Here is a 21,615-nt window from a genome sequence, read left to right on the forward strand (position 1 = left end):
AATTGGTAATTGAACTTAGAATTAAGATACCAGCACTACATTGTATACAAATAAAATTTAATGCTTTTGACTCTGCATAGTCATTCTGACAAAGATAATTTGCATTTTAATTGTTGAAATCTAAAAACAGTAAATTTTATTTGTATACAATATAGTCTTCTAATCATAAGTTTAGATTCAATAAGTTGAAAAAAATAAATATATTAGAAAATGTTAAAAAATAGTCCTTAAATTTTTAATTAAATTAAATATCTTCAGTTGTGTAAAAGAGCTTTTGCTTGAAATTAGTAAATCATCAACTGCCGAAAAGATCAGTACGAAGAGAAAGAATCTGCAGTGCTTTTGTTGTTGAAAAGCTGTAAACACCAACTTCCTCTAGAGCTCCTGCAGCATCTTGAGAATTGTTTGCTGATTGCAATGTTTCTTTTAACAGTCGAGCTGTAGCGTGTTTGAGTGTTAATAAGATGCAGGATTCTTTTACTCTATATATATAAAAAAAGTTAAATCAGTAAAACAAGTTTAATCAAAAATTTAAATCAGAAAAATGTTAGTTTAAAAGAACATAAGTTTTATGATAAAAATAACAAAAATCAATAATAGGTGATATAAAGAAACTGGCTCAATATGAGAGATGCAAGTGAAAATTTCCTACTGTTAACTTGTTCAACAGAAAATTAAAGTTAAAACAAGAGAGGAGATAACTTGAGATGAAATTTGCAAATTTTTGATTTCAATCCCATAAGTTACTTAAATGTGGCTGATGTGTAAGTAAAAATTAATCCTAATGATTAATTAATTATTTTTTTTTTTTTTAGTTCAAGCCTATTTTAAAGCACAATTCCCATATGAATGATACTAAAATTACTATTCTATAATTGCATGTGAGCAATTTTCCCCAACTTTAAAAGGCAGAATTTATTATCACATACAGCTCTTTATTTTTCCATTTATTTTCATTATATATCTTTTTAAATTTATGACATCTAGCTTTTCTTTGATGTGCAGTACATTCAATGCAGGTTAACAGCTATGATAATAAAATGCCTCACATAAAATTCAAAAAGGGAATATTAATAGTGGAATGAATGCTTTAATAACAGCAGTTTTTATTGCCACTATCAAAACATAGACGTTTAAATAATACAAAGTCACATCATCATCAAGATCTGTTAAAAATTTTATGTGATCACTTCAGTGTGTGTTATGCATACTACATAAATGCTTCTACATTCTTTCTATCATTTGAATGATAATGTCCAATGCCACTCAAATTCAGTGTTGTAAACAATCATGATTTCAACTATGGTGACAAACCCACAGAAAACAAAATAAATAGGGTAATGCAATGATCCAATGGTTAGATAATTGTTCATCTAAAAAATGCTATGGTCAAAAGCTTTAGTAGGGGAGGCACCCCATATTATTGAAAAATTAAGTTGCTGCACTGTTAGAACCGCTTCAGCATATTTATGTAAACCACCAGTTATAGTTTTCTCCCAAAAGGAACAGTCATATACAGTAATATCCCGAAGTTACGCGATAGGTGGGTCCAACAAAAATCGCTTAAGTCGAATTTGCATAAGTCGGGGTACAACTTTGCATATAAATACATATAAATTTTGTTTAATTGGGACCAAGGACTAACAAAAACACTAGTTTAGAAGAAAAATATTTAATAAAATTACAATTCTTTATACATATTAATACAAAATATGTATTAAAAAAATAAATGAGTTACGTAAAAAAGTTATTCCGATGTCGATGGCTTCATAAAATCTAACAAATTTGTCTGACGACACAGCGCCTTCTTTTTTTCACGCAGAATTTATTCATAGCAAGCTAATAATTCTTTTATTCCTTGCTTTGTAGCTATAACGTGTTCTTTGTTGGAGTCTATTCTTTTCTAAAATTTTTAAGCCATTTCAATTGAGCTCAGACCTTCTGTCAAGCTTGCAATTGTCATGTGCTTTTCTGGTGGAACTGGGTCTGAATGTCGGATACTTCAGTGACGTTTTGCTCACACATCTCTATGAGCTCATTCATTGTCAGCTTCTGACTATGTGAATCCAAGAGCTCATTGACATCATCACCACTGACTTCCAAATCTAATTGCCTAACAAGATTAACAACTTCTTCTATCACATGAGCGACACGATCAGTTTCTGGCATTGTTTTCATCTCGTTTTTGAAAAAAAATGGACAAAGTTTCTTCCAGACACCATTCAATGTTTTTTTTGTTAATTTCATCCCAAGGTGCTTCAGTGATTCTTACGGCATATAAAACATTGAATTGTTTCCAAAAGTCTTTAACAGATACCTCACTATTTTGTCTCATAGCTTCATTCAGACGTGCAAACGAACGCCTCGTGTAGTAGGCCTTGAATGTTTTGATGACTCCCTAGTCCATCGGTTGAAGCAAGCTGGTTGTGTTTGGAGGCAAAAACACAACTTTCACACATGGGTCAAAATTAATTAGGGTGGCAGGAGGGTGACGGGTGCATTGTCAATAAGAAGCATCACTTTAAATGGAATCTGTTTAGACTTGCAATAACGTTCGACTTTGGGTATGAAGTGGTGACCAAACCAGTCCTCAAAAACGGAAGCTGTCACACAAGCTTTATGATTTGACTTCCAAATCACTGGTAAGCTAATTTTAGATATATTTTTTAAAACTCTTGGGTTTTCGGAGAGCGATAAATTAAGAGAGGTTTTAACTTGCAGTCACCAGCTGCAAGTTAAAACGGTCTTTTGAAACCTTAAAGCCTGGAAAGTTTTTTTCTTCGTGAAAACAATGTAATTTCCGACAAAAGATGAGCACAAATTCGAACACACACACATATAAATATGACAGTTGGAATACAAATCTTGTATATGTGTGCAGCTCATGCAGCAGCAAAGTTGAATTTTGTTCATCTTTTGCTCTCACTCTCCGCCGTCGCACCGTATATCGATAGCATATGAAAAAACGACCTTGAAGATAGTGGGCAGCAGTGTTGCCAAATGAAAAAATCAAGAACCGTGTAACTCCGAGTTCACGTAAGTCAGGGTATTACTGTATATGAAAAAGTCCATATCTCACATTAACTTTGGAGTGTTTCTTTCTATTTCTTAGATTTAATGCTGTGGTATTGGTATGGGACCTGATAGATGCCTCTCAAAAATAACTATTATCCTTTAATCAATAATAATTAAAAATCAGAAATCTTTTATAGTTTCCTAAATATAATGAAACTTTCCTCTCTTTTTTGCAGTTTTTGCAGAGAAAATAATTTGCCACCATTTTTTAGCAACTGTTTCCTGTGAATAGGAAAATTTGTGCACTTAACATTCTTTCAACTGGAAAATGGACAGGACTAATAGATTTATGTTTATATTTTAGTCTGCATTTTTTTTTTAATTTTCAACATAATATTTTTTGATTTTTTGAAAATAATAAGTAACCATAAAACAAATAGAATTATGTAACTATTTAATTTTTTATTAAAAAATGAAAAGTTACACAAAATAAGTATTTAAAATCATTCAAATTTTAAAAAAAGATGAAATATTGGTAAGGTCAAAGCAGAATTCAAAAAAACCCAATATATTTTCCAGAAATTAAAATGAAAATTGTTATTGCTGCATTTCCACAGAAATAAATCATATGAGCCTACAAGGAATTTGATTTAGCATGCTTCTAGTTTTTGAAAATTATTCTTTTTAACAATAAACAGATTATTGGTTGGGTGAGTTCATAATACTTTGTTTAGTCTTTAAATCATTGTTTCAATTAAGTGTTTACAGATGCTAGGTAACATGCATATCATATAAATTCATCTTTCTGCATTCTATCATTTGAATGATGCTGTGCAATACCACATGAATTCAGAAAAAAGGATAAATCTCCACGGTTTTTAAGGTACATGTTTCTACATCATTTTCCCAAGTAATGTATCCACTGCCACATGCGGCTTTTTAATACTCGATAATTGTAATGTTCAATGTTCATGACATTTACAACTAGACCTCAGTGGATTATTTGTTAATAATATATTACCACTGAAATCAGCCCTTCTATTTGTCCCAAAATCCATCGTTTCTTTTCCTTTGTTTCAAAATATAAGGTCATGCTAGAAACAAAGTTTTCAGTTATTTCTTGCGATTAGTTCTCATGTGGATAATCACAGTCTCTTTAGTTACCCTAAGAATTGATACAATGTGCAAAAAACAGACAATGAAAACATCAACTTTTGCACTTGGGGGACATACTCTGCTTTGATTCCATTTGTCTTTATCATACATAAATTATGGAGACTTAATTATACAATACGTTCCCATTTTCCTTAATTGAATCACCCACTAAGGTTATCCAGTTTGGAACCAAATAGCTAACTTTTTCCCTAAAAAAGCTATTCTCTTAATGTATGTGATAAACTGGTGCACTAATGCCCAAGTTTATCACATATATCAAGGAGAATAGCAAAGGCAATAAAAATAAAGGAAATCAAAATCATTGTTGTAGTATATTAGACTGAAACAGAACAGTAATGTATATCTCGACTTGATAGTTTAAGGTATAATGTAAAACTAGATAGTGTAATATGTAGCACTGTATTAGGAATCTGTTAGATTAGCATAGTCAATTATTAATTAAATCTTAATTAATAAATAAGTAAATACATGGGCTGTGTTAGGGTAACTAAGAGTAAGAACAGGTGCATGTATATTTGCATGTACAACAATGCTAGGAGTTTAATAAATAAATCTGAGGTGCTGGTCAAAACATCAAAGGCAGGTATTGTTGGGATATCAGAGACATTGTGTCACACAGATAAAACAAATGCAGAATTGGAATTTGGGGAGTACAATGTGCACATAAAGGATAGACAGGATGGGAAGGTAGAGGGGGGGTTGTGCTGTTAGTTAAGAAACAAAATCTAAGGCAGTGCATCCAGTTGCCATAGGTGGACATTGCAGCGTTGAGTCAGTTTGGTGCAACATAAAACACTGGGAAAGCAAAATTGAGAGTAGGAGTGTGTTATAGGCCTAATGACTCTAATGAACAACTGCACAGGGAAATAGAGTGGGCCAGTAAATCAGATTGTCTTATAATGGGGGATTTTAACTTCCCAGATATTGACTGGAACTTGTGGATTGGTCACTTGCACACTAGCAAGGCTCTTTTGGATGATTGTTTTCTATAGCAGCATGTTCAAGAGGCAACTAGAATAAGTAATATTCCTGACCTGATTATCAGCAATGATTCTTCATGCATTAAGAATCTGCAGATAAAGAAACCACTAGGTGGCAGTGATCACAGTGTACTGATGTGGGATTTACTTAAAGACGTAACTACCATCAGGGGTAAAGGGATGGGTTTTTGCTTTCGTATCCCAGTTTGTCTGAAACGTAAAATAATGAATCAATGTATACTCCCCACCATGACTTATGGAAGTGAAACTTGGGCACTCACCAAAAGAATGGAAGAGAAGCTGAGAACTACACAGCGAAGAATGGAACGAATTATATTGGGAATCAGACTGTTAGATAAGAAGAGAAACACATGGATTAGGCAGCAAACTCAAGTAAAGGACATTCTTATCAAAACTAAAGAACTAAAATGGTCTTGAGCATAGCTCGAAGACATGATGACAGATGGACTAAGAAAATAACAGAATGGTACCCAAGAGGAGCTAGAAGAAAACCTGGAAGACAAAGGCGGAGATGGATAGATGAAATTCATGAGTTTTTGGATAGTAAATGGATGGCCAGTGCTCAAAACAGAAGGAACTGGAAAGTTGCTGGAGAGGCCTTCATCCTGCAGTGGATTGAAAATGGCTGATGATGATGATTTTGCTTTCGTAAAGGTGACTACAGTGGTCTCAGACAGTTTTTAAATTCTATACATTGCAGAGTTATTTTGGGACCTGGAACAATAGGGATGGAAGTTCTTGGAATTTTCCTATAACTTTTTTTTTTTTTTTTTTTTTTATAAATTAAACTGTTATTGTTTTCATTCTTATCAGTCTTTTATGAAAAATATACAGTACTTCTAAAATTTACCTTGACAATTTTTTTATTGCTTCTTTTTGACCTTTCCCCAAACTCCACAGCACATCAGCAGACCCTTCGCAGCACACCAGTTGAAAATCGCTATTTTATGCTATCATATGACACACAAGAAGGATATTAATTTAAATTAAGAGGGGATAAATGTAGACTAGATATCCAAAAATTTATCTTGGTCAAAGAGCGATTGATTGTTAGAATAAACTCCCACTGCTCTTGTGGAGGTTGAAAGTTTATCTAAATTCAAGGAGGGATTGGACAAATACTTGTTAAAAAAAAAAAAAAAAAAAAAAAGGTAAATGAAAAGAGGAAGAGTGACAATAGTTACTTTCTTTTTTTGGTTAAAGTTAATTTAAAGTTTATATTGATTTATTTTTTGGCTGGTGAGCTGGTGTCATTTTTTGGATACTGATACTAATATATTTAATTAATCTCTGAATACTAATATATATAATTAATCTCTGAATACTAATATATATAATTAATCTCTGAATACTAATATATATACAGTGGATTCCGGTTATTTGGGCCACCGGTTAATCGGGGCAGCCGTTTATTTGGGGCAAATCTTAAAAAACAAAAACCAATCGAGAAAATAGCCAGGGTTTACTTCGCTTAATTGGGACAAAATGCCGTTTAATCGGGGCAGGAGACCTCAGCACTGGAGATTACCCTACGATTGTCTCCGACCGTACCACGTAGTTCGGTCGGATTTTTGGAGGTCACAACCATAAAACAATAAAAACAATTAGCAGTCACCTGTTTATTGGGCTTTTCTGTTAGTGCAATCTATCATAAACGGACAGTAAACTCGATCTTATTGAATTTGCGATAATACCGGCAGCTGAATTCTGTGGGTTATTATGGTAAAATGTGTTTACACTTCCATGGAATCTTCAATCATATAACAAAAAATAATTTTCAGAATCTTCTCTTCGTTCCTATTTTTAAAGCTTCCTAATTTGTTACTCCGTTCTCACTTGCGCGTGTTGTGTTACTTGCAATTTGTGTGTGCCCTCTTCTTTGTTATTGATTGCTTATCTTTTTACTGTTTTAAATTTCAGCCCCCACAAACAAATGTTCAGTGAACAGAAATGTCAACTAGTTTAGCTAGTATGTACATATTACAGTACGTATTAATTATTCCGGTTATCACGTATATTCTTCCAATTTTCACGTATCATTTAATTTTTTAATTGGTAAGGTAATAAAGGGTAAATTTGTGCTTAATATATCTTTACTTTTATAGCCTGTGGATAATATTCCTCCTATTTTCGCTAATTAGAATCGCTGTTTAATAGAATTAAAATTCAATTCACAAACGTGATCATAATGACCGGCGCTTACTGCACATCGTATAGTGAACGGTACTTTACTATTTTGAGTTCGTCGTAACGTGATTTGATTGTACAGTGAACTAATTGTAAAGGGGGGGGGGTAAATTGTATTTTTAACTATTTACGTGAAACTTCGGATAATTGGGGCAGCCGCTTAATCGGGCCAAAATGCACTAGTCCCGATGTGTCCCAAATAACCGGAATCGACTGTATAATTAATCTCTGAATTGATATATCACTAGTCACAGTTCCTATGTCTAATATCAGGAAGTGATAAGAAATGTAATTATGGAGGAATAAGTTTTCATTCTAGATTGATTTTATTCATTTTTTTTTTTTCATGCTACAATTTATACAATATCCCTAATATATAAGTTTCTTACTTTTTGAAATAATTCTCTGGTCTCTGAGCAAAGCTTCCAAAAATTGGAAAAAGGTTTCTTGTCATATCACAGTAAATCTGTGCTGCTCCGCCATCATTAAATGTATTCTGCAGAATTACCTGAAAAATTAATGTTTTTTTTTTTTCATTATCTGATTTTTTCTCCCATAATAAAAAGCAAGTTAAATATTCTTATACAGATAAAAATAACAAAAACTTGGGCAAATGAATACTCATAAGCACACTATCTAACAACAAAAATCGCTGCCGTGGCACGTACTGCACTATCATGTACAAAAACTGCACTATCATATACAAAAAAATCAATTACTACAAGTTCGGAGAGTGCTTGAATGTTACTATTTAAAATTCTCTATAGAAGCAGAAAGTCACAGAGCTATTTACATTTGTGATTAGAGAATTTGATACCATTTAATGTCCTGCACTGTTTTAGGTAAACACTAATTAGGCAAATGAATATCAGTTATAGAACAAAGATTGCTTTTGGATATGAAGTATGGGAGTCACTAATGGCTGTTCAGAGACAGTGGCATATGCTGAATGAAGAAGGAATAGAATACTCTGTATAGAATGATAGTAAGTGCAGCAGGATTTATGGCTTAATTCAATTGTCAATCTCATAATTAACAACAAAGCATTAATGATGGATTTGATGCAAATACCACTAGCTGAACCTTTAGAAGACTAAAATGCATGTGTGTGTGTGTGTGTGTGTGTGTATCACTCACACTCACTCACTCACATTACCATTCATCTGTATAATTATTTTCAATACTAATAGCAACTAGGAAATTTCACTGCCAGAGCAGTTTTACTGATATCTGCAAGAGACTATCTATGGGGAGAAGTGATTAGTCTAAGATTCCCTAAAATGTTTACATGGAAGGTTCTTTCATTTATTTAATGATAATATAAGGATAATTGCTTCAATGAGCTTAAAATACAGTTTTCATACGTGTAAATTCTAAATTTCATGCAGCTTGACAAAAGTTACAGTTCATAAAATTTAGGCTAAAATTTGGAAATAAAAACAATAATTGCCAGATGTTTCAATCTATCAATATTACATTCATTAAGCCAATATTAATCTGTACATACTATCAATATTAAGTATAAATTGTAAATGGATTGAATAAACTAAATGCAGATGGCATCCTTACTTACTCTTTCTCAGACATATGCAAGGGAAAATAAAGTTAAACTGAAAGAGGATGGCTGCAGGACATACATGTGAAAATTTTCTTTCAGGTAGAGAATAATTAACTGTTGGAATAAACTTCCAACAGGTGTAGAAAAATTAACAGTTTGAATAAATTTAAGGAAGCATTAGACAGTTGAGATGAGTAGTTGTGTTTTTTTTTTTTTTTTTTTTATCTATGTATAAGCCTGCTTCTTTGTATCATTTGCCACTACTGACATTAATATATTAATACCACTGATATTAAATTATGCCCCTCAGATCTTGGCTACTTCTAATAAATAAAGCCAATATTAGACAACTTTAGGAATAGAATACTGGATCCTGAAGTGGATTCATTTTAAAGCTAAACTTCCAATACTAAAAGTTAGGTTGTTTGTTATTTGGTTTTTAGGAGCATTAGCAACTAAGGCCATATTGCTCCGGGAATATGCGGTGGTCATTCCCTTGACCTTTCCGCATCCTCCATATTTGGTGGTGACGGGCTCGAATCCCGGTCTAATCAAGAAGCGTGTGCTACGCACTGCTGCTCCTTCCCACCTGGCTACGGAGGCGCCCTAAAAGTTAGGTTAACTATAGCCATTATCACCCACTGCAGGATGGAAGCCTCCTCAACAATTCATGCTAAGGGAAATGGACTATAATCTACCACGCTGGTCCAATGCAGGTTGGCAGATTAACCGTATTTAGCAGTCAGGGGCTTGAACCCTGGTCTACTCAAAGAGCGTGTACTACTGCACTCCCACTCCTGACCACTCGGCTAGGGAGGCCGTTTCCAATACTAAACTAGAGCTAAACTTACAACTAAATTACAGCATATTTGCGTATTCCTATGAATGGAAAATTTATATAATTAATATGTTTAATGAATTATTATCTGGATTTGATGATTTTATTTAAATGCTGGATATCTGCTACGCAACAACCTTTCTCTTAGAAGCAAATTACGTGGAACTGGTAAATAAGATCAGTTTTCTGCTTACATCGGATTGACTATCTAATAATAGTTACTCATCATGCTGATTAATAATCCTATTCTCATAAATATAAAAAGATACAAAGAATGAGCTCAATGAATGTATGGATCATAATTATTATTCTTTGTAATGTCTTTAAAGTCTGTGTAAATGCCTCTGCTCTGGTGTTCAAGGATAATTTGCTACTTAATAAATGTTCTTTGATGTATTATTTTAATTTCAGCAATAAAGGAATATAACAATAATGTTCAAAATTTTTTGGCATTTTAAGTTGAACAGTTGTTCCTGTTGAGGCAGTGTTGGAAAAAAATGTTGCTTTCCATTGCCTCAATGAGGGAGTAGAAAAACAAATTGAAATATCTTTATTGTTTTTGTTTCAAAATTTTAACCTAATTTTATGAATCTATAGCTGGACTACATCCAAAATTTATGTACACCCTCGTATGGATGTTGTGAGGTTGAACACATATGCTGCCACAAAAAAATGCACATCCCACTACTAACTATTGCACTGGTTCATCTGCTGCAATAAAACAGTTACAATAAAGTTGCATACGCTACCATCTATGGAAATAGAGTATAAATGGGACCTTATTTATTTATTCATGTAGAAGCTGTACTATAAGCTTGTCCAAGCAGTTATCTTTATAATTTCATTAAATATTTCTTTCTACATTATTTTCCATGCAGACAGGTTTGTTTGTTTGTTTGTTTGTTATTTGGTTTTTAGGAGCATTAGCAACTAAGGCCATATTGTTCCGGGATATGCAGTGGTCATTCCCTAACCTTTCCACATCCTCCGTATTTGGTGGTGACGGGCTCGAACCCCGGTCTAATCAAGAAGCGTGTGCTACGCACTGCTGCTCCTTCCCACCTGGCTACGGAGGCGCATGTAGACAGGTGCTTTAAGAAAATATCTGCATACATTCAGGCTGTTTTCCTCATAAATGGTACAGAAGGAATTGTGCAGCAATACTGTGCAGTAACCAGAGTGCCACTCAGCACAGCATGAAGTTTTTTTGGGTTGTTGGGGAGAGCCTTTGATCAGCATGATTAGCGTGCACACACACGCTGCAGTATACTATCATTAATTAGATATTGCATTATTCGAAATCCAATGCATTTCAAAACGGCTACTGTCACCCAACCGACAATACAAGTTTACATGAATTTAAGTCTGGTTTATTCAAAATATGTCTATAATGAAATTCAAAGTCTGAATTGGGGCCCCCATGTCTTGTGAATAGCTTGTCAAATTCAGAAAACCTGATGAAACCAAATAAAGACAAACATCATTATAATAAAATTGAATGGAGCTATAATGAAAATTTGTAAATATAGACCACAGTATATGGCACTTTTAAATTTTATATATCTATTCACTTCTCCAAGAACTGAGTGTGGAATCACAGAGAATTCACCTAATTATGTATGGTGCACATGCCATACCATCCATTATACATATTGCACATTACAGGTGTGCACATATCATCCATTTTGTTTGCATTACTGAGGGAAAAAAATATATGACCACTGAATGCTAATGATACAAAATGCATGATTTCCCAACACAGATGCTGTGCATTTTATTATGCACTTTAAAGAAAATAATATTTTTGCATTGGAGGATTTAAAAAAAATTACTATTCTACTTAAGGAATTCACAATGAGGTATGTTAAACCTTTTTAAATGATCACCGAGTTTGGCTTTTGCTACGACAATAGTCATGCAGCTTGATGTACATGAGCATTCAGCATTAAAACAAGCACTGTGTCATTTGTTATGTATAACTGTACATAACAAATATAAAGATAAAATATCCATAATTTGAGATGTTATTTGCTGTTTAATACTTCTCTCTTCTAGCACTGCCACTTATTCAGTAAACTTTATATAGCTAACTACTCCTGCTAATTTCAGCTACAATTAGCTGGTTGTAGAGCAGATAAGTGACACACTGACCAATTTAACATTATTTTAGATCAGCTGTGTGTGTGAGAGAGAGAGAGAGAGAGAGAGAGCCTAGCATACGTCTGGAATGATGTATGCTTGATTAGAGTTGTGAAATTTTACTTTGGTTGTGTAGAATTAAATCAATTTTTTGGGCACAAAAATTAAGTCACTATTTAAGAGAGTGCTTAACCACGAGGCTGCTGAAGCTTCCCTGTCATTTTCAATACTACTTTTCTGAGCAAAGTTAAAAGAAAAAAGATAGATAAAACTTTACTGCATAACTCCACATTTGAACCGTTATATCCTAGAGCTCTGGCAGGGAGCTAAATGATTTTTGTAATAACTGAGAGCAAAGTGGAGGAGAAATTGCTGAAGTTAAACATAAAAAGAGCAACTGGGGTGACTGTGATCTATCCAGTTATATTAAATAAAGCAGCAAAGAAAGTAAGCAAACCCTTAGCCATAATTAGCAGAGCATCGTTGAGCTCAGGGAAGGTCCCCACAGACTGGAGATGTGCCCCCAATTCACAAAGGGGTGGGGGATCAAAGGGTGACATGAGTAATTACAGACCTGTTAGTTTAACTTCTGTTCAGACACACAAGCATGGGTTTGTTAAGGGGAAGTCTTGTCTGACCAATCTGATTGGATACTACGATGTGATCACAAAGCAACTAGATGCAAAAAATAATTTTTATATACTTGTATTTTAGGAAATCTTTTGATACCATTGCACATGGAAGACTGCTGTACAAATTGGAGCAGTATGGCATTAAGGGCAAATTTCTGCTACGGATAAAGGGATGACTGAGTGGGATAACACAGAGTGGTAATCAATGGACACTGCTCTTTGTGGATTAATATTATTAGTGGAGTCCCCCAGGGTTCAGTGTTGGGTCCATTGTTGTTCTCTGTATTCATTAATGATATTGATGATGGTATATCAGGCTTAATGTCCAAATTTGCAGACAAAGGTCGGTAGGGTTGTTAATGACACTAATGACAGTACGCTGCTGCAACAGGATCTAGAAAAGTTGAGCAGATGGGCTGAGAGGTGGCAACTGAAGTTTAACATTGACAAATGTAAAGTGCTGCATATGGAAAGCAGTAACCACAGAGTAACGTATGAACTGTGTGGTACTACACTGACAGTGGTAGGGAGTAAAAAGGCCTTGAGGGTTATTGTGCAGGCAGATATGAAGTTTTCTGAGCAGTGCAGATGGTCTGCAAGAGTAGCTCATGGTGTCTTGTCGATGATATACAGGAATTTTTCTAGCAGGGATAAGGAGGCCTCATTTTAGAAAGGATGTAGAGCTGCTGGAACGAGTACACAGAAAGGCAAAGAGATTGGTAAATGGAACAAAGGCTTGCTCTTACAAAGACAGGCTTATGTTCTGCAAATAGCAGTGTCTGGAGACTAGGCACCTTTGAGGTGATCTGATTGAAGTGTATACGGCCTTGAATAGTTTGAGAAATCTAAATGGTGATCAGATTTTTCCTCTTTCCCAGATTAATTGCCTGAGGGGATATAAATTCAAATTGAGGAAATACAGTTGTAGAATAGATGTGTGGAAATTTGCCTTTAGTCAGCGGATTGCTGGAACAAACTTCCATCTGTCGTTGTGAACATTGACAGCTTAAATAAATTCAAGGTAAAACTAAAACATTTGGAGTGAATGGATGGGTGAAATGGGAAGGTTTTTTTTCACTGATACTGTATAAGCTTGCTTTCTTGTATCATATGCCTCTACCAATGCTAACTGTTCAACCTAATGAACAGATTTTTTTTTTTTTTTTTTTTTTTGTTATGCTTTATTTATTTTAGTATTAAACTGCATATGTAATATTTTCCTTTCAAGTAGCTTCTCTTTTCTTTCCTTTCAAGGGTTAATCTTTTCCATAAATAGTGCTTTAGGAAAAGATTAACTTTTGAATGCATGTGCACAAGTTCAATTCACACGCATCAAAGTAAAATTTTGGACTGCACTCAGACATGGAGCATGTTTCTAATTACACTCATGAAGTGCAATTATAAACAACAGTTTGCTGAAAATAATGCAAAAAAGAGAGAAATGTCACCCTTTTTTGCATGGAATGCAAGTATTAAATGGAAAACAACACCAAGACATGGATATGCTCATTTGTTCTCTTTTTCTCTCACAGGTACGGACAATTATACATAATAAGCAGGACAATGCTTATTTTAACACAGGGCTGTCCAAACCATGGCCCGTGGAATGATTTTGTGCGGCCTTCCTGTGGGTTAGGTCTTTTGATTTTCACGCGCGAGAAAATAAAACTCTTGTTGCAAAATACTACTTGTGAGTGCAAACCTAACTTCTACGTGCGACTTCAAGTGCATTTCGTTGTGCCCATACTAGATATCTCGTTTCACCGCACATGCTCCGGGGCAGGTCACCCGTTGTTAGTGCCGTTCGTTCGTCAATTTACCACGGTTGTGTCACCAGGGCTCACTAAATTACTAAATACCCATTGCGACTGATTTCTGTGTTATCTTCAATATACGCACTTCACTTCTGCTTAATAAATTACTACTTATCGTCGAACAACCATGTCTCACAAGAAAAGAAAAATTGAAGAAGCGAGTGTATCAAAGCCGATGGGAATCGGACTATTTGATTACAAACAACAAGAATAAAATTCAATGTCAGTGCCTAAAGAGTATAATAATGTGAAATGACATTACACAGTAAAAGATTTGAGATGTATATTGGGAAATCAAGAAGCACCATTATTGCGAAATATATGAAGAAACTGATGCATCAAACGAGTTTTTTTGCTAAACTTAGCACTGCACAAATTTCTAGCCTTGCCGCATTGTACAAAGTAGCATTGGAGTTAGCGAAAGCAAAAAAAGCCTTTTAGTGAGGGTGTGATTGTGAAGAAATGTGCAATTGAAATGGCAAAACAATTTAATGAGTCAAAATTAGCCGAGAAGTTCGAAACAGTGGCATTATCTCATCAGACCGTCACAAGACATGTACAACACATGGATCAATACGTTTCAAAAAAGCTGTGTGATTCAACGGCAAAATGTGGGTACTTTTCATTGTCTGGATGAAAGCACTGATCAAGCAGATATAAGTCAACTTTTAATTTTTGTTTGAACTATTCAGGACTTTACTATTAACGAAGAACTGCTCAGTCTTATATCTTTGCATGGGACTACTAAAGGTTTTTGAAGCAGTTAAAAACTCTGTTATAAACTATGGAGGATTTGATAAATATTTCTGCATTGTCACTCATGGGGCCAAAGCTATGATGGGGACTGGAATTGGATTTTGTAGGCAGTTATAGATTGACCCATTGTAAGTTTCGTGATTTTTTGAGCGAAATGGATGCTGCACATGGCAATTTGCTCCTCCATTCTGATATTCGTTGGTTAAGCATCGGAAAATGCCTGGAGCGCTTTTTTGCCATTCGGAAAGAAATACCCATATTTCTTAAAAACGAAGTGAAGTTTGACACAACAGAACTTGAAAATCAAATGCAAGATCCCACCTTTTTATCTGATCTTGCATTTTTAACAGATATGACCAACCATTTGAATGAATTGAACTTAAAGCTGAATGGCAAACAACAGAATATTGCCAACTTATATGGTCATTTGAATGGTTTTAAAAGTAAATTGAAGCTTTTGAAATCAACATTGGCCAATACTGTTTTTCCTAATTGCAAAAAACAATTTGAAGAAATGAAGAATTTTGAGAGAACATCATTTTCAGCTCATATAAAGTGCACTGAAACAAGCATGGAGGACTTTGAGAATCAATTTGGCAATATTAAGGAAATTGAAGAAGATATTTCACTTTTCATTCAACCATTGACTGTCAACATTGAAAACGTAAGATCTGACCTCCAATCGGAATTGTGCAATTTGCAATCTGACCCTTTTTACACTGGCAGAATTGAAAAAGGAGAAGATTTTTAAAAATTATTACCAAGAGAGCGCTATCCAAAATTGAGGGACTTTGGACTCAAGATGTGCTCAATGCTTGGGAGCACATATCTTTGCGAAAGCACTTTTTCAAATGAAATTCATAAAATCCAAATACAGATGTTCATTGACTACAAGCATCAATATTGATATAGCTATGTTAGTAAATGAAAACGAACAACCGCAGAGCTCTCATTAAAATGAAATAATAATTATAAACAATTGTATCTTGTCTACTGTTTAAATAAAAACTTTTATAAGCAACATGACTTTCCTTTATTACAAAACAAAGGAAAAGCCATGATGCTTGCTAAACCTAATGGTAGAACTCTCCAAATATTTTAATATCTATACTGTATTTATTATTCTAGATGCAGTCCTCAGATTAATCTTTTTTTTAATGTGGCCCTCAGATTACCTAAGGTTGGACAGCCCTGTTTTAACATATTGTTTGTTTGTGTTTGTTGTTTGGTTTTTAGGAGCATTAGCAACTAAGGCCATATTGCTCCGGGAATATGTGGTGGTCATTCCCCGACCTTTCCGCATCCTCCATATTTGGTGGTGATGGGCTCGAACCCTGGTCTAATCAAGAAGCGTGTGCTACGCACTATTGCTCCTTCCCACCTGGCTACGGAGGTGGGAAGCAAATGGCAGCAAAAATAAAACTTTGCAACCATGTGCAAGGCATTTACTGAACTAAAACACAATAGTTTTAGTTCAGTAAATAACCTATTCAAAATAACCAGTTCAAAAAAACCTATAATTTTATTTAACAATTATTGTTAAATATATTATTATTTAACAATTATAGTATATTATAATACTATAATAAATGTATAAAAGTACAACAATAAAAGTATATTATTAAAAATTTCTCCTGATTAATATCATGATACTGACATGTTCTAAATTTGAACCCATTTAAACTGAAACCAATTAATCTTAATGAAAATACTGGTACCAGTACTAATCTTTTAACTTCATCAAAAAAAAAGTACACTGATAAGCAATCCAAATATTTCAAAAAAAATTAGGAATTGACATTTCTGAAACACACCAAAACAATTCATGGAGCAGAACTGTACATATAACTGTTAAAGTCAGTATGTGCACTTATTCTGGGTCATTTTTTTTTTGTGCATTTGGATGAGAGTATGTACCATCTGTAAAATTTGTTTTGAATAAAATTATTCTTAGGAAAAAAGTTTTTATTGCTAGAAATTTAAAGCAAAAGTAATTCACTCACTTCTTCATATATATATTGATTAAGTTCCTGGGCAATATTTTGCCAAGTTGAAGTAAAAAGAGGTTTTGCAAGAGTATCTTCCAGCTTGTGCAAGTGAGAGTTAACCACATCTAACATGGGATATGCTAAGCCTGATACTTCAAGGCAGTGGACATCTTCAACAAGAGGCAAACAAAACCACCTAAAAAAATAAAAATATTATTATGAAAAAAAAAAAAATAAAAATATTATTATGAAAAAAAAAAAAAAAAAAAAAAAAAACAAAAAAAAAAAAACCTATTTCATTATAAAAAAGGTGTATAACCTAATTACAGAATTAATTATTCGTAACTTAAAATACTGACAAATTATTAGATTTTTATTAGAATTTTCTCTGCAGAAGAATTTTTCTCTGCCAATGCAATTAGAAAACTTTTAATATTTTGATGTATCAATGCTTCTATAATCTAGTAAGTTCTTTGTTTGTTTTCTTTTTTCTGGAACTAAGCCTTTCCTTTCTTATAGACTAATTTATTTGCAAATTATTACAGTATATGAAAACAGTAAATTTTTTCTTTCCATCCACATGGGTCAGTTCAGAAAAACTGGATGTCTAATTATCCAAATGACTTGCATCATAGATTAATTTTTAAAAATACTAATCAGTGATATCGAACCACTAGTGATATATTCACTTATATTACCCATCTATGAACAGATTATATGTAAAACTGGTGAAACTCACGCAGTTTCTCTTGACATTTCAAAGGCAGGGTGTTTGTGTTTGGCATAAAGGTCTTCTAAATAAGTTTCCATCTCATGGTTTGCAAATTGTTTTTTGTAATTGGGTATTCAGTTTTTGATCTGACCACTCACTGTGGGTGATGGTAAATGGCTCTCTGGCTTCTAACTTCTCCACTAATGCAGGTGTTCTCCAAGGTTCAGTTCTTTCTCACACTCTTCTCCTTTTGTATATTAATGACCTTCTTCCATTGACCAGAAATCCTATCCAAAGTTTTGCTGATGATAGCACATTGCACTCCACTCTCCAGTTCTAGAAATCTTGCCCAGCACAAGAGTAGTAGTAGTGAAAAATGATGCAAGAAGGCAAGCTTATATAGAATCAGCAAAAAAAAAAAAAAAAAAAACTTACACACTACACTCACCCATACACTCCAAGAATTTGTCTAGCTCTAACTTGAATTTATTCAAACCATTGACTTCCACAACAACAGACAGAAGCCTGTTCCAACAATCAACCACCCATTGGCTGAAGGCAAACGTCCACACATCTTGTGACCATTCTTCCTCAACTTGAATTTATGCCTCCACATGTGTGTAGTCTCAACAAGTGGAAGAATGCCATTAACATTCAGCTTATTCAACCCAATCAAGGCTTTAAACACCTCAATCAGATCTCCCCACAGGTGCCTGGTCTTGAGATGCTACAATTTGCAGAAGCCTTTCTACATAGGAGCACCCTTTTGTTCCCTTCACCGATCTGGTTGCCCTTCTCTGCACCTGTTCCAGCAGATCTACATCCTTCCTAAAGTGAAATCTCCAGACCTGTATGCAGTGTTCAAGATGCAGCCTAACCGTGGCCTTGTACAAAGGGATAATCATCCTTTTTCTGTATATCATTGACAAAACTCCATGAGCTGTCCTGACAGAATGTCTCCAATGCTCAGAGAATTGTATATGACTGCATAATCATTTTCCACTACCCTGAATGTAGTGGAAAGTAAAAAACTACACAGTTGATAAGTAACTCTAGGATTTGTCAATGTTAAACTTCAACTGCCTTTTCTCAGCCCACAGACCTAATTTTCCTAGATCTTATTGCAGTAGCTCATCCTGATTACTGTTGTTGTTGTTAACCACCCTGCCAACCTTTGTATCATCTGCAACTTAGCCATTAAGCCTGATATACTTTCATCAATATCACTGATAAATATAGAAAACAACAATGGGCCAGCACTGAACCCCGGGGGACTCCACTAATAACATTAGTCCACAAAGAGCAGTGCCCATTGATAACCACTCTCTGTCTTCTTCCACTTAACCATTCCTTTATCCATAGCAGTAACTTTGCTCCAGTTTGTACAGCAGCCTTTTATGTACAATGGTTTCAAAAGTTTTCCTGAAATCTAAGTATATAATACCAAAATTATTTTTTGCTCCTAATTCCTTGGTCACTGCATCATAGTAACCTATCAGATTGGTTAGATAAGACTGCACCTTAACAAATATATGCTGTGACAGCAGTATAACTGCATTCTTGTCCAGATGGTCCTACATTATATTCCAATTCATATCTAACAGAATGAAAATCTGACAGACTATCAAAAACTACCTACAGCATGAATTTAATGTGGAAGTTCCCTGGAATATGTTCATTCTCACACTACAAATTCAAGTACATTTGAATTTCCACTGAAATCTAAATATGAAATACATTTATCATCAAACTTAAATCCAGGTGGGAACTTAACACATACACCAAGAAACAACCAATTTGCAGTATGATAGCACCTTCTCACTCCCATTATCACCTATGCCAACATATCTTGCTACAGACAATAATGAAAAGTTTTGCATCTGGCTCAACCAAGTAGTATCTAAACATTAGCATTAGTTGAGGCATATGATGCAAGAAAGCAAGATTATACAGCATCAGCCAAAAAAAAAAAAAAAAAAAAAAAACGCTTCCCATTTCACCCATCTGGTCACTCCAAATTTATTTTGAGTGACTGGATGTCTGGGCAGAACTGCAGACACTTTCAAATTTAACTCTAACTCGCAACTTTTTTTCGACATTGACCTGTACTTGTTTAGTAAATCTACAGATCTCTTACTCTTAAGGTCATTAACATGTCATAAACTTCTTGACTTTTACAAAAATTACATGTAATGGAAAGGATTTTTTTCCCTCTTGTTGATGTAAAAGTAAATGGGATTCAACAAAAGTCAGATTGCATTATAGGTAAACAATAAAAAAATTTTCAACTTTCTCAATATCTAAATAAATATAAAAAAATAATTTTCATTACCATTTTTTCCTCTACTCTGAAAACTATATTGGATTGTTAAACAAATAACACAGTTTGTAACAGTATTTATTGTCTGTGGAAATCCACAAAATGTATAGCTGTATACATTTTAAAATATATGTAAAAATCTTATGAAAAATAACAGCTCACTTTTCTTTCCTATAAGGACGGCTCTTTGCTTTGACATCTAGTAAGACTCTTTCTACTAGTATTTGAACTTGTTCTTCCTCAATAAGCTCTAGCAGGTCTATAGCTTCATCAAATACACTTTTCTTAAGCAAATCATCTTCTTGTATGGAATCAGCAGTCAACTTCAAATCATTCCAGTTTATAAGGCTGGTAGAAGAAAAGGAACCTGTGAAATATATCAGAGGAATAGAAAAATTTGTTTCTAAACATTAATAAAATGTATAGAAACAAATTTCTAATAAAATAAAATCAATAATCAAATAAAATTAAGAATCAACTTTACTAAAATAATGCCTCATCTTCATTATCACTAATACATACACATACACATGCATATATATGTATGCTTTTCTAACATTATTATATCTCTATTAAATTGCATTTCATTTAAAAATATTAAATATCCATTTCAACATGAACTCATTTTGATCAAAAATAATTTTATTGTTGTGGTTTGAAATATCATAAAAATGTATTTAACAGGAATGTAAATGGTATGCTAAATATTTCCAGCCATATAAGAAAACAGCCTGCATTCCATGAAAACCACATCTTTGCTAGTATACCTTGATTATCTAGATGAACATTCTTTATTCTTTCTGGTCTCCATTAAATCAAATTTCATTTTAAAGATATAAACAAGCAAATTTTTATTAACAATTTAATAAGTATATTTGCATCATTACTACATAGCCAATTTTTTTTAGACAAACTGAAGTTTGGGTTGTCAATGGAAGAAAGCAAGTTTACACAGCATCAGTCAAAAAAAAAAAAAAGTGTGTACCCTGTATGCATGAAAGATGTTTTATTTTATGTGAAAACACTTTGATAAAAATCAAAACCATTTAAATTTTTAAAATTGAACAGCTAGAACCAAAGTTATGAACGATGTAACATTTTATGCTCACGCCCACTACTTACTCTACCAGATCAATGTTAGTGACTGAGTTAGCATCATTTAGGAAGTGATGTCATTTGCGTCATTTCCATCTCACATTTTCGTTACCAAATTTTTATTTTACTTCAGTCTGAAAAATTTAATAGGTGTTTTCAAAGATGTTTTCCCATTAAAAAAAAAAAAAAAAAAACTTTCCCATTTCACCTATTCATTCCCTCCAATAGTTTGTTTAGTTCTTTCTTGAATGTATTTAAACTATCCACTTGCACAACAACAGATGGAAGTTTGTTCCATCACTCAACCACCTGCTGACTAAAAGCAAACTTCCACACATCTATTCTGTAATCATCCTTCCTCAGTTTGAATTTATGCCCCCTGAG

At 33.8% G+C, this 21,615-nt stretch overlaps 1 protein-coding gene across 1 annotated transcript in view; it reads right to left on the reverse strand.

The window, feature by feature from the left end:
- Positions 1-295: 295 nt before the first annotated feature.
- Rint1 (RAD50 interactor 1) overlaps positions 296-21,615 on the reverse strand; it is a 95,661-nt gene continuing 74,341 nt past the window's right edge. The window contains exons 11-14 of the mRNA XM_090371342.1: positions 20,299-20,503; positions 17,120-17,300; positions 7,769-7,887; positions 296-482 (exon numbers count right to left, since the gene is read on the reverse strand). Coding sequence (XP_090227468.1) covers positions 296-482; positions 7,769-7,887; positions 17,120-17,300; positions 20,299-20,503 — 692 coding nt within the window. The remainder of the gene's footprint in view (positions 483-7,768; positions 7,888-17,119; positions 17,301-20,298; positions 20,504-21,615) is intronic.

The sequence above is a fragment of the Mastigoproctus giganteus genome, chromosome 4, assembly GCF_048544385.1.
Source record: "Mastigoproctus giganteus isolate SK-2022 chromosome 4, ASM4854438v1, whole genome shotgun sequence".
In the NCBI taxonomy this organism is placed as follows: Eukaryota; Metazoa; Arthropoda; class Arachnida; order Uropygi; family Thelyphonidae; genus Mastigoproctus; species Mastigoproctus giganteus.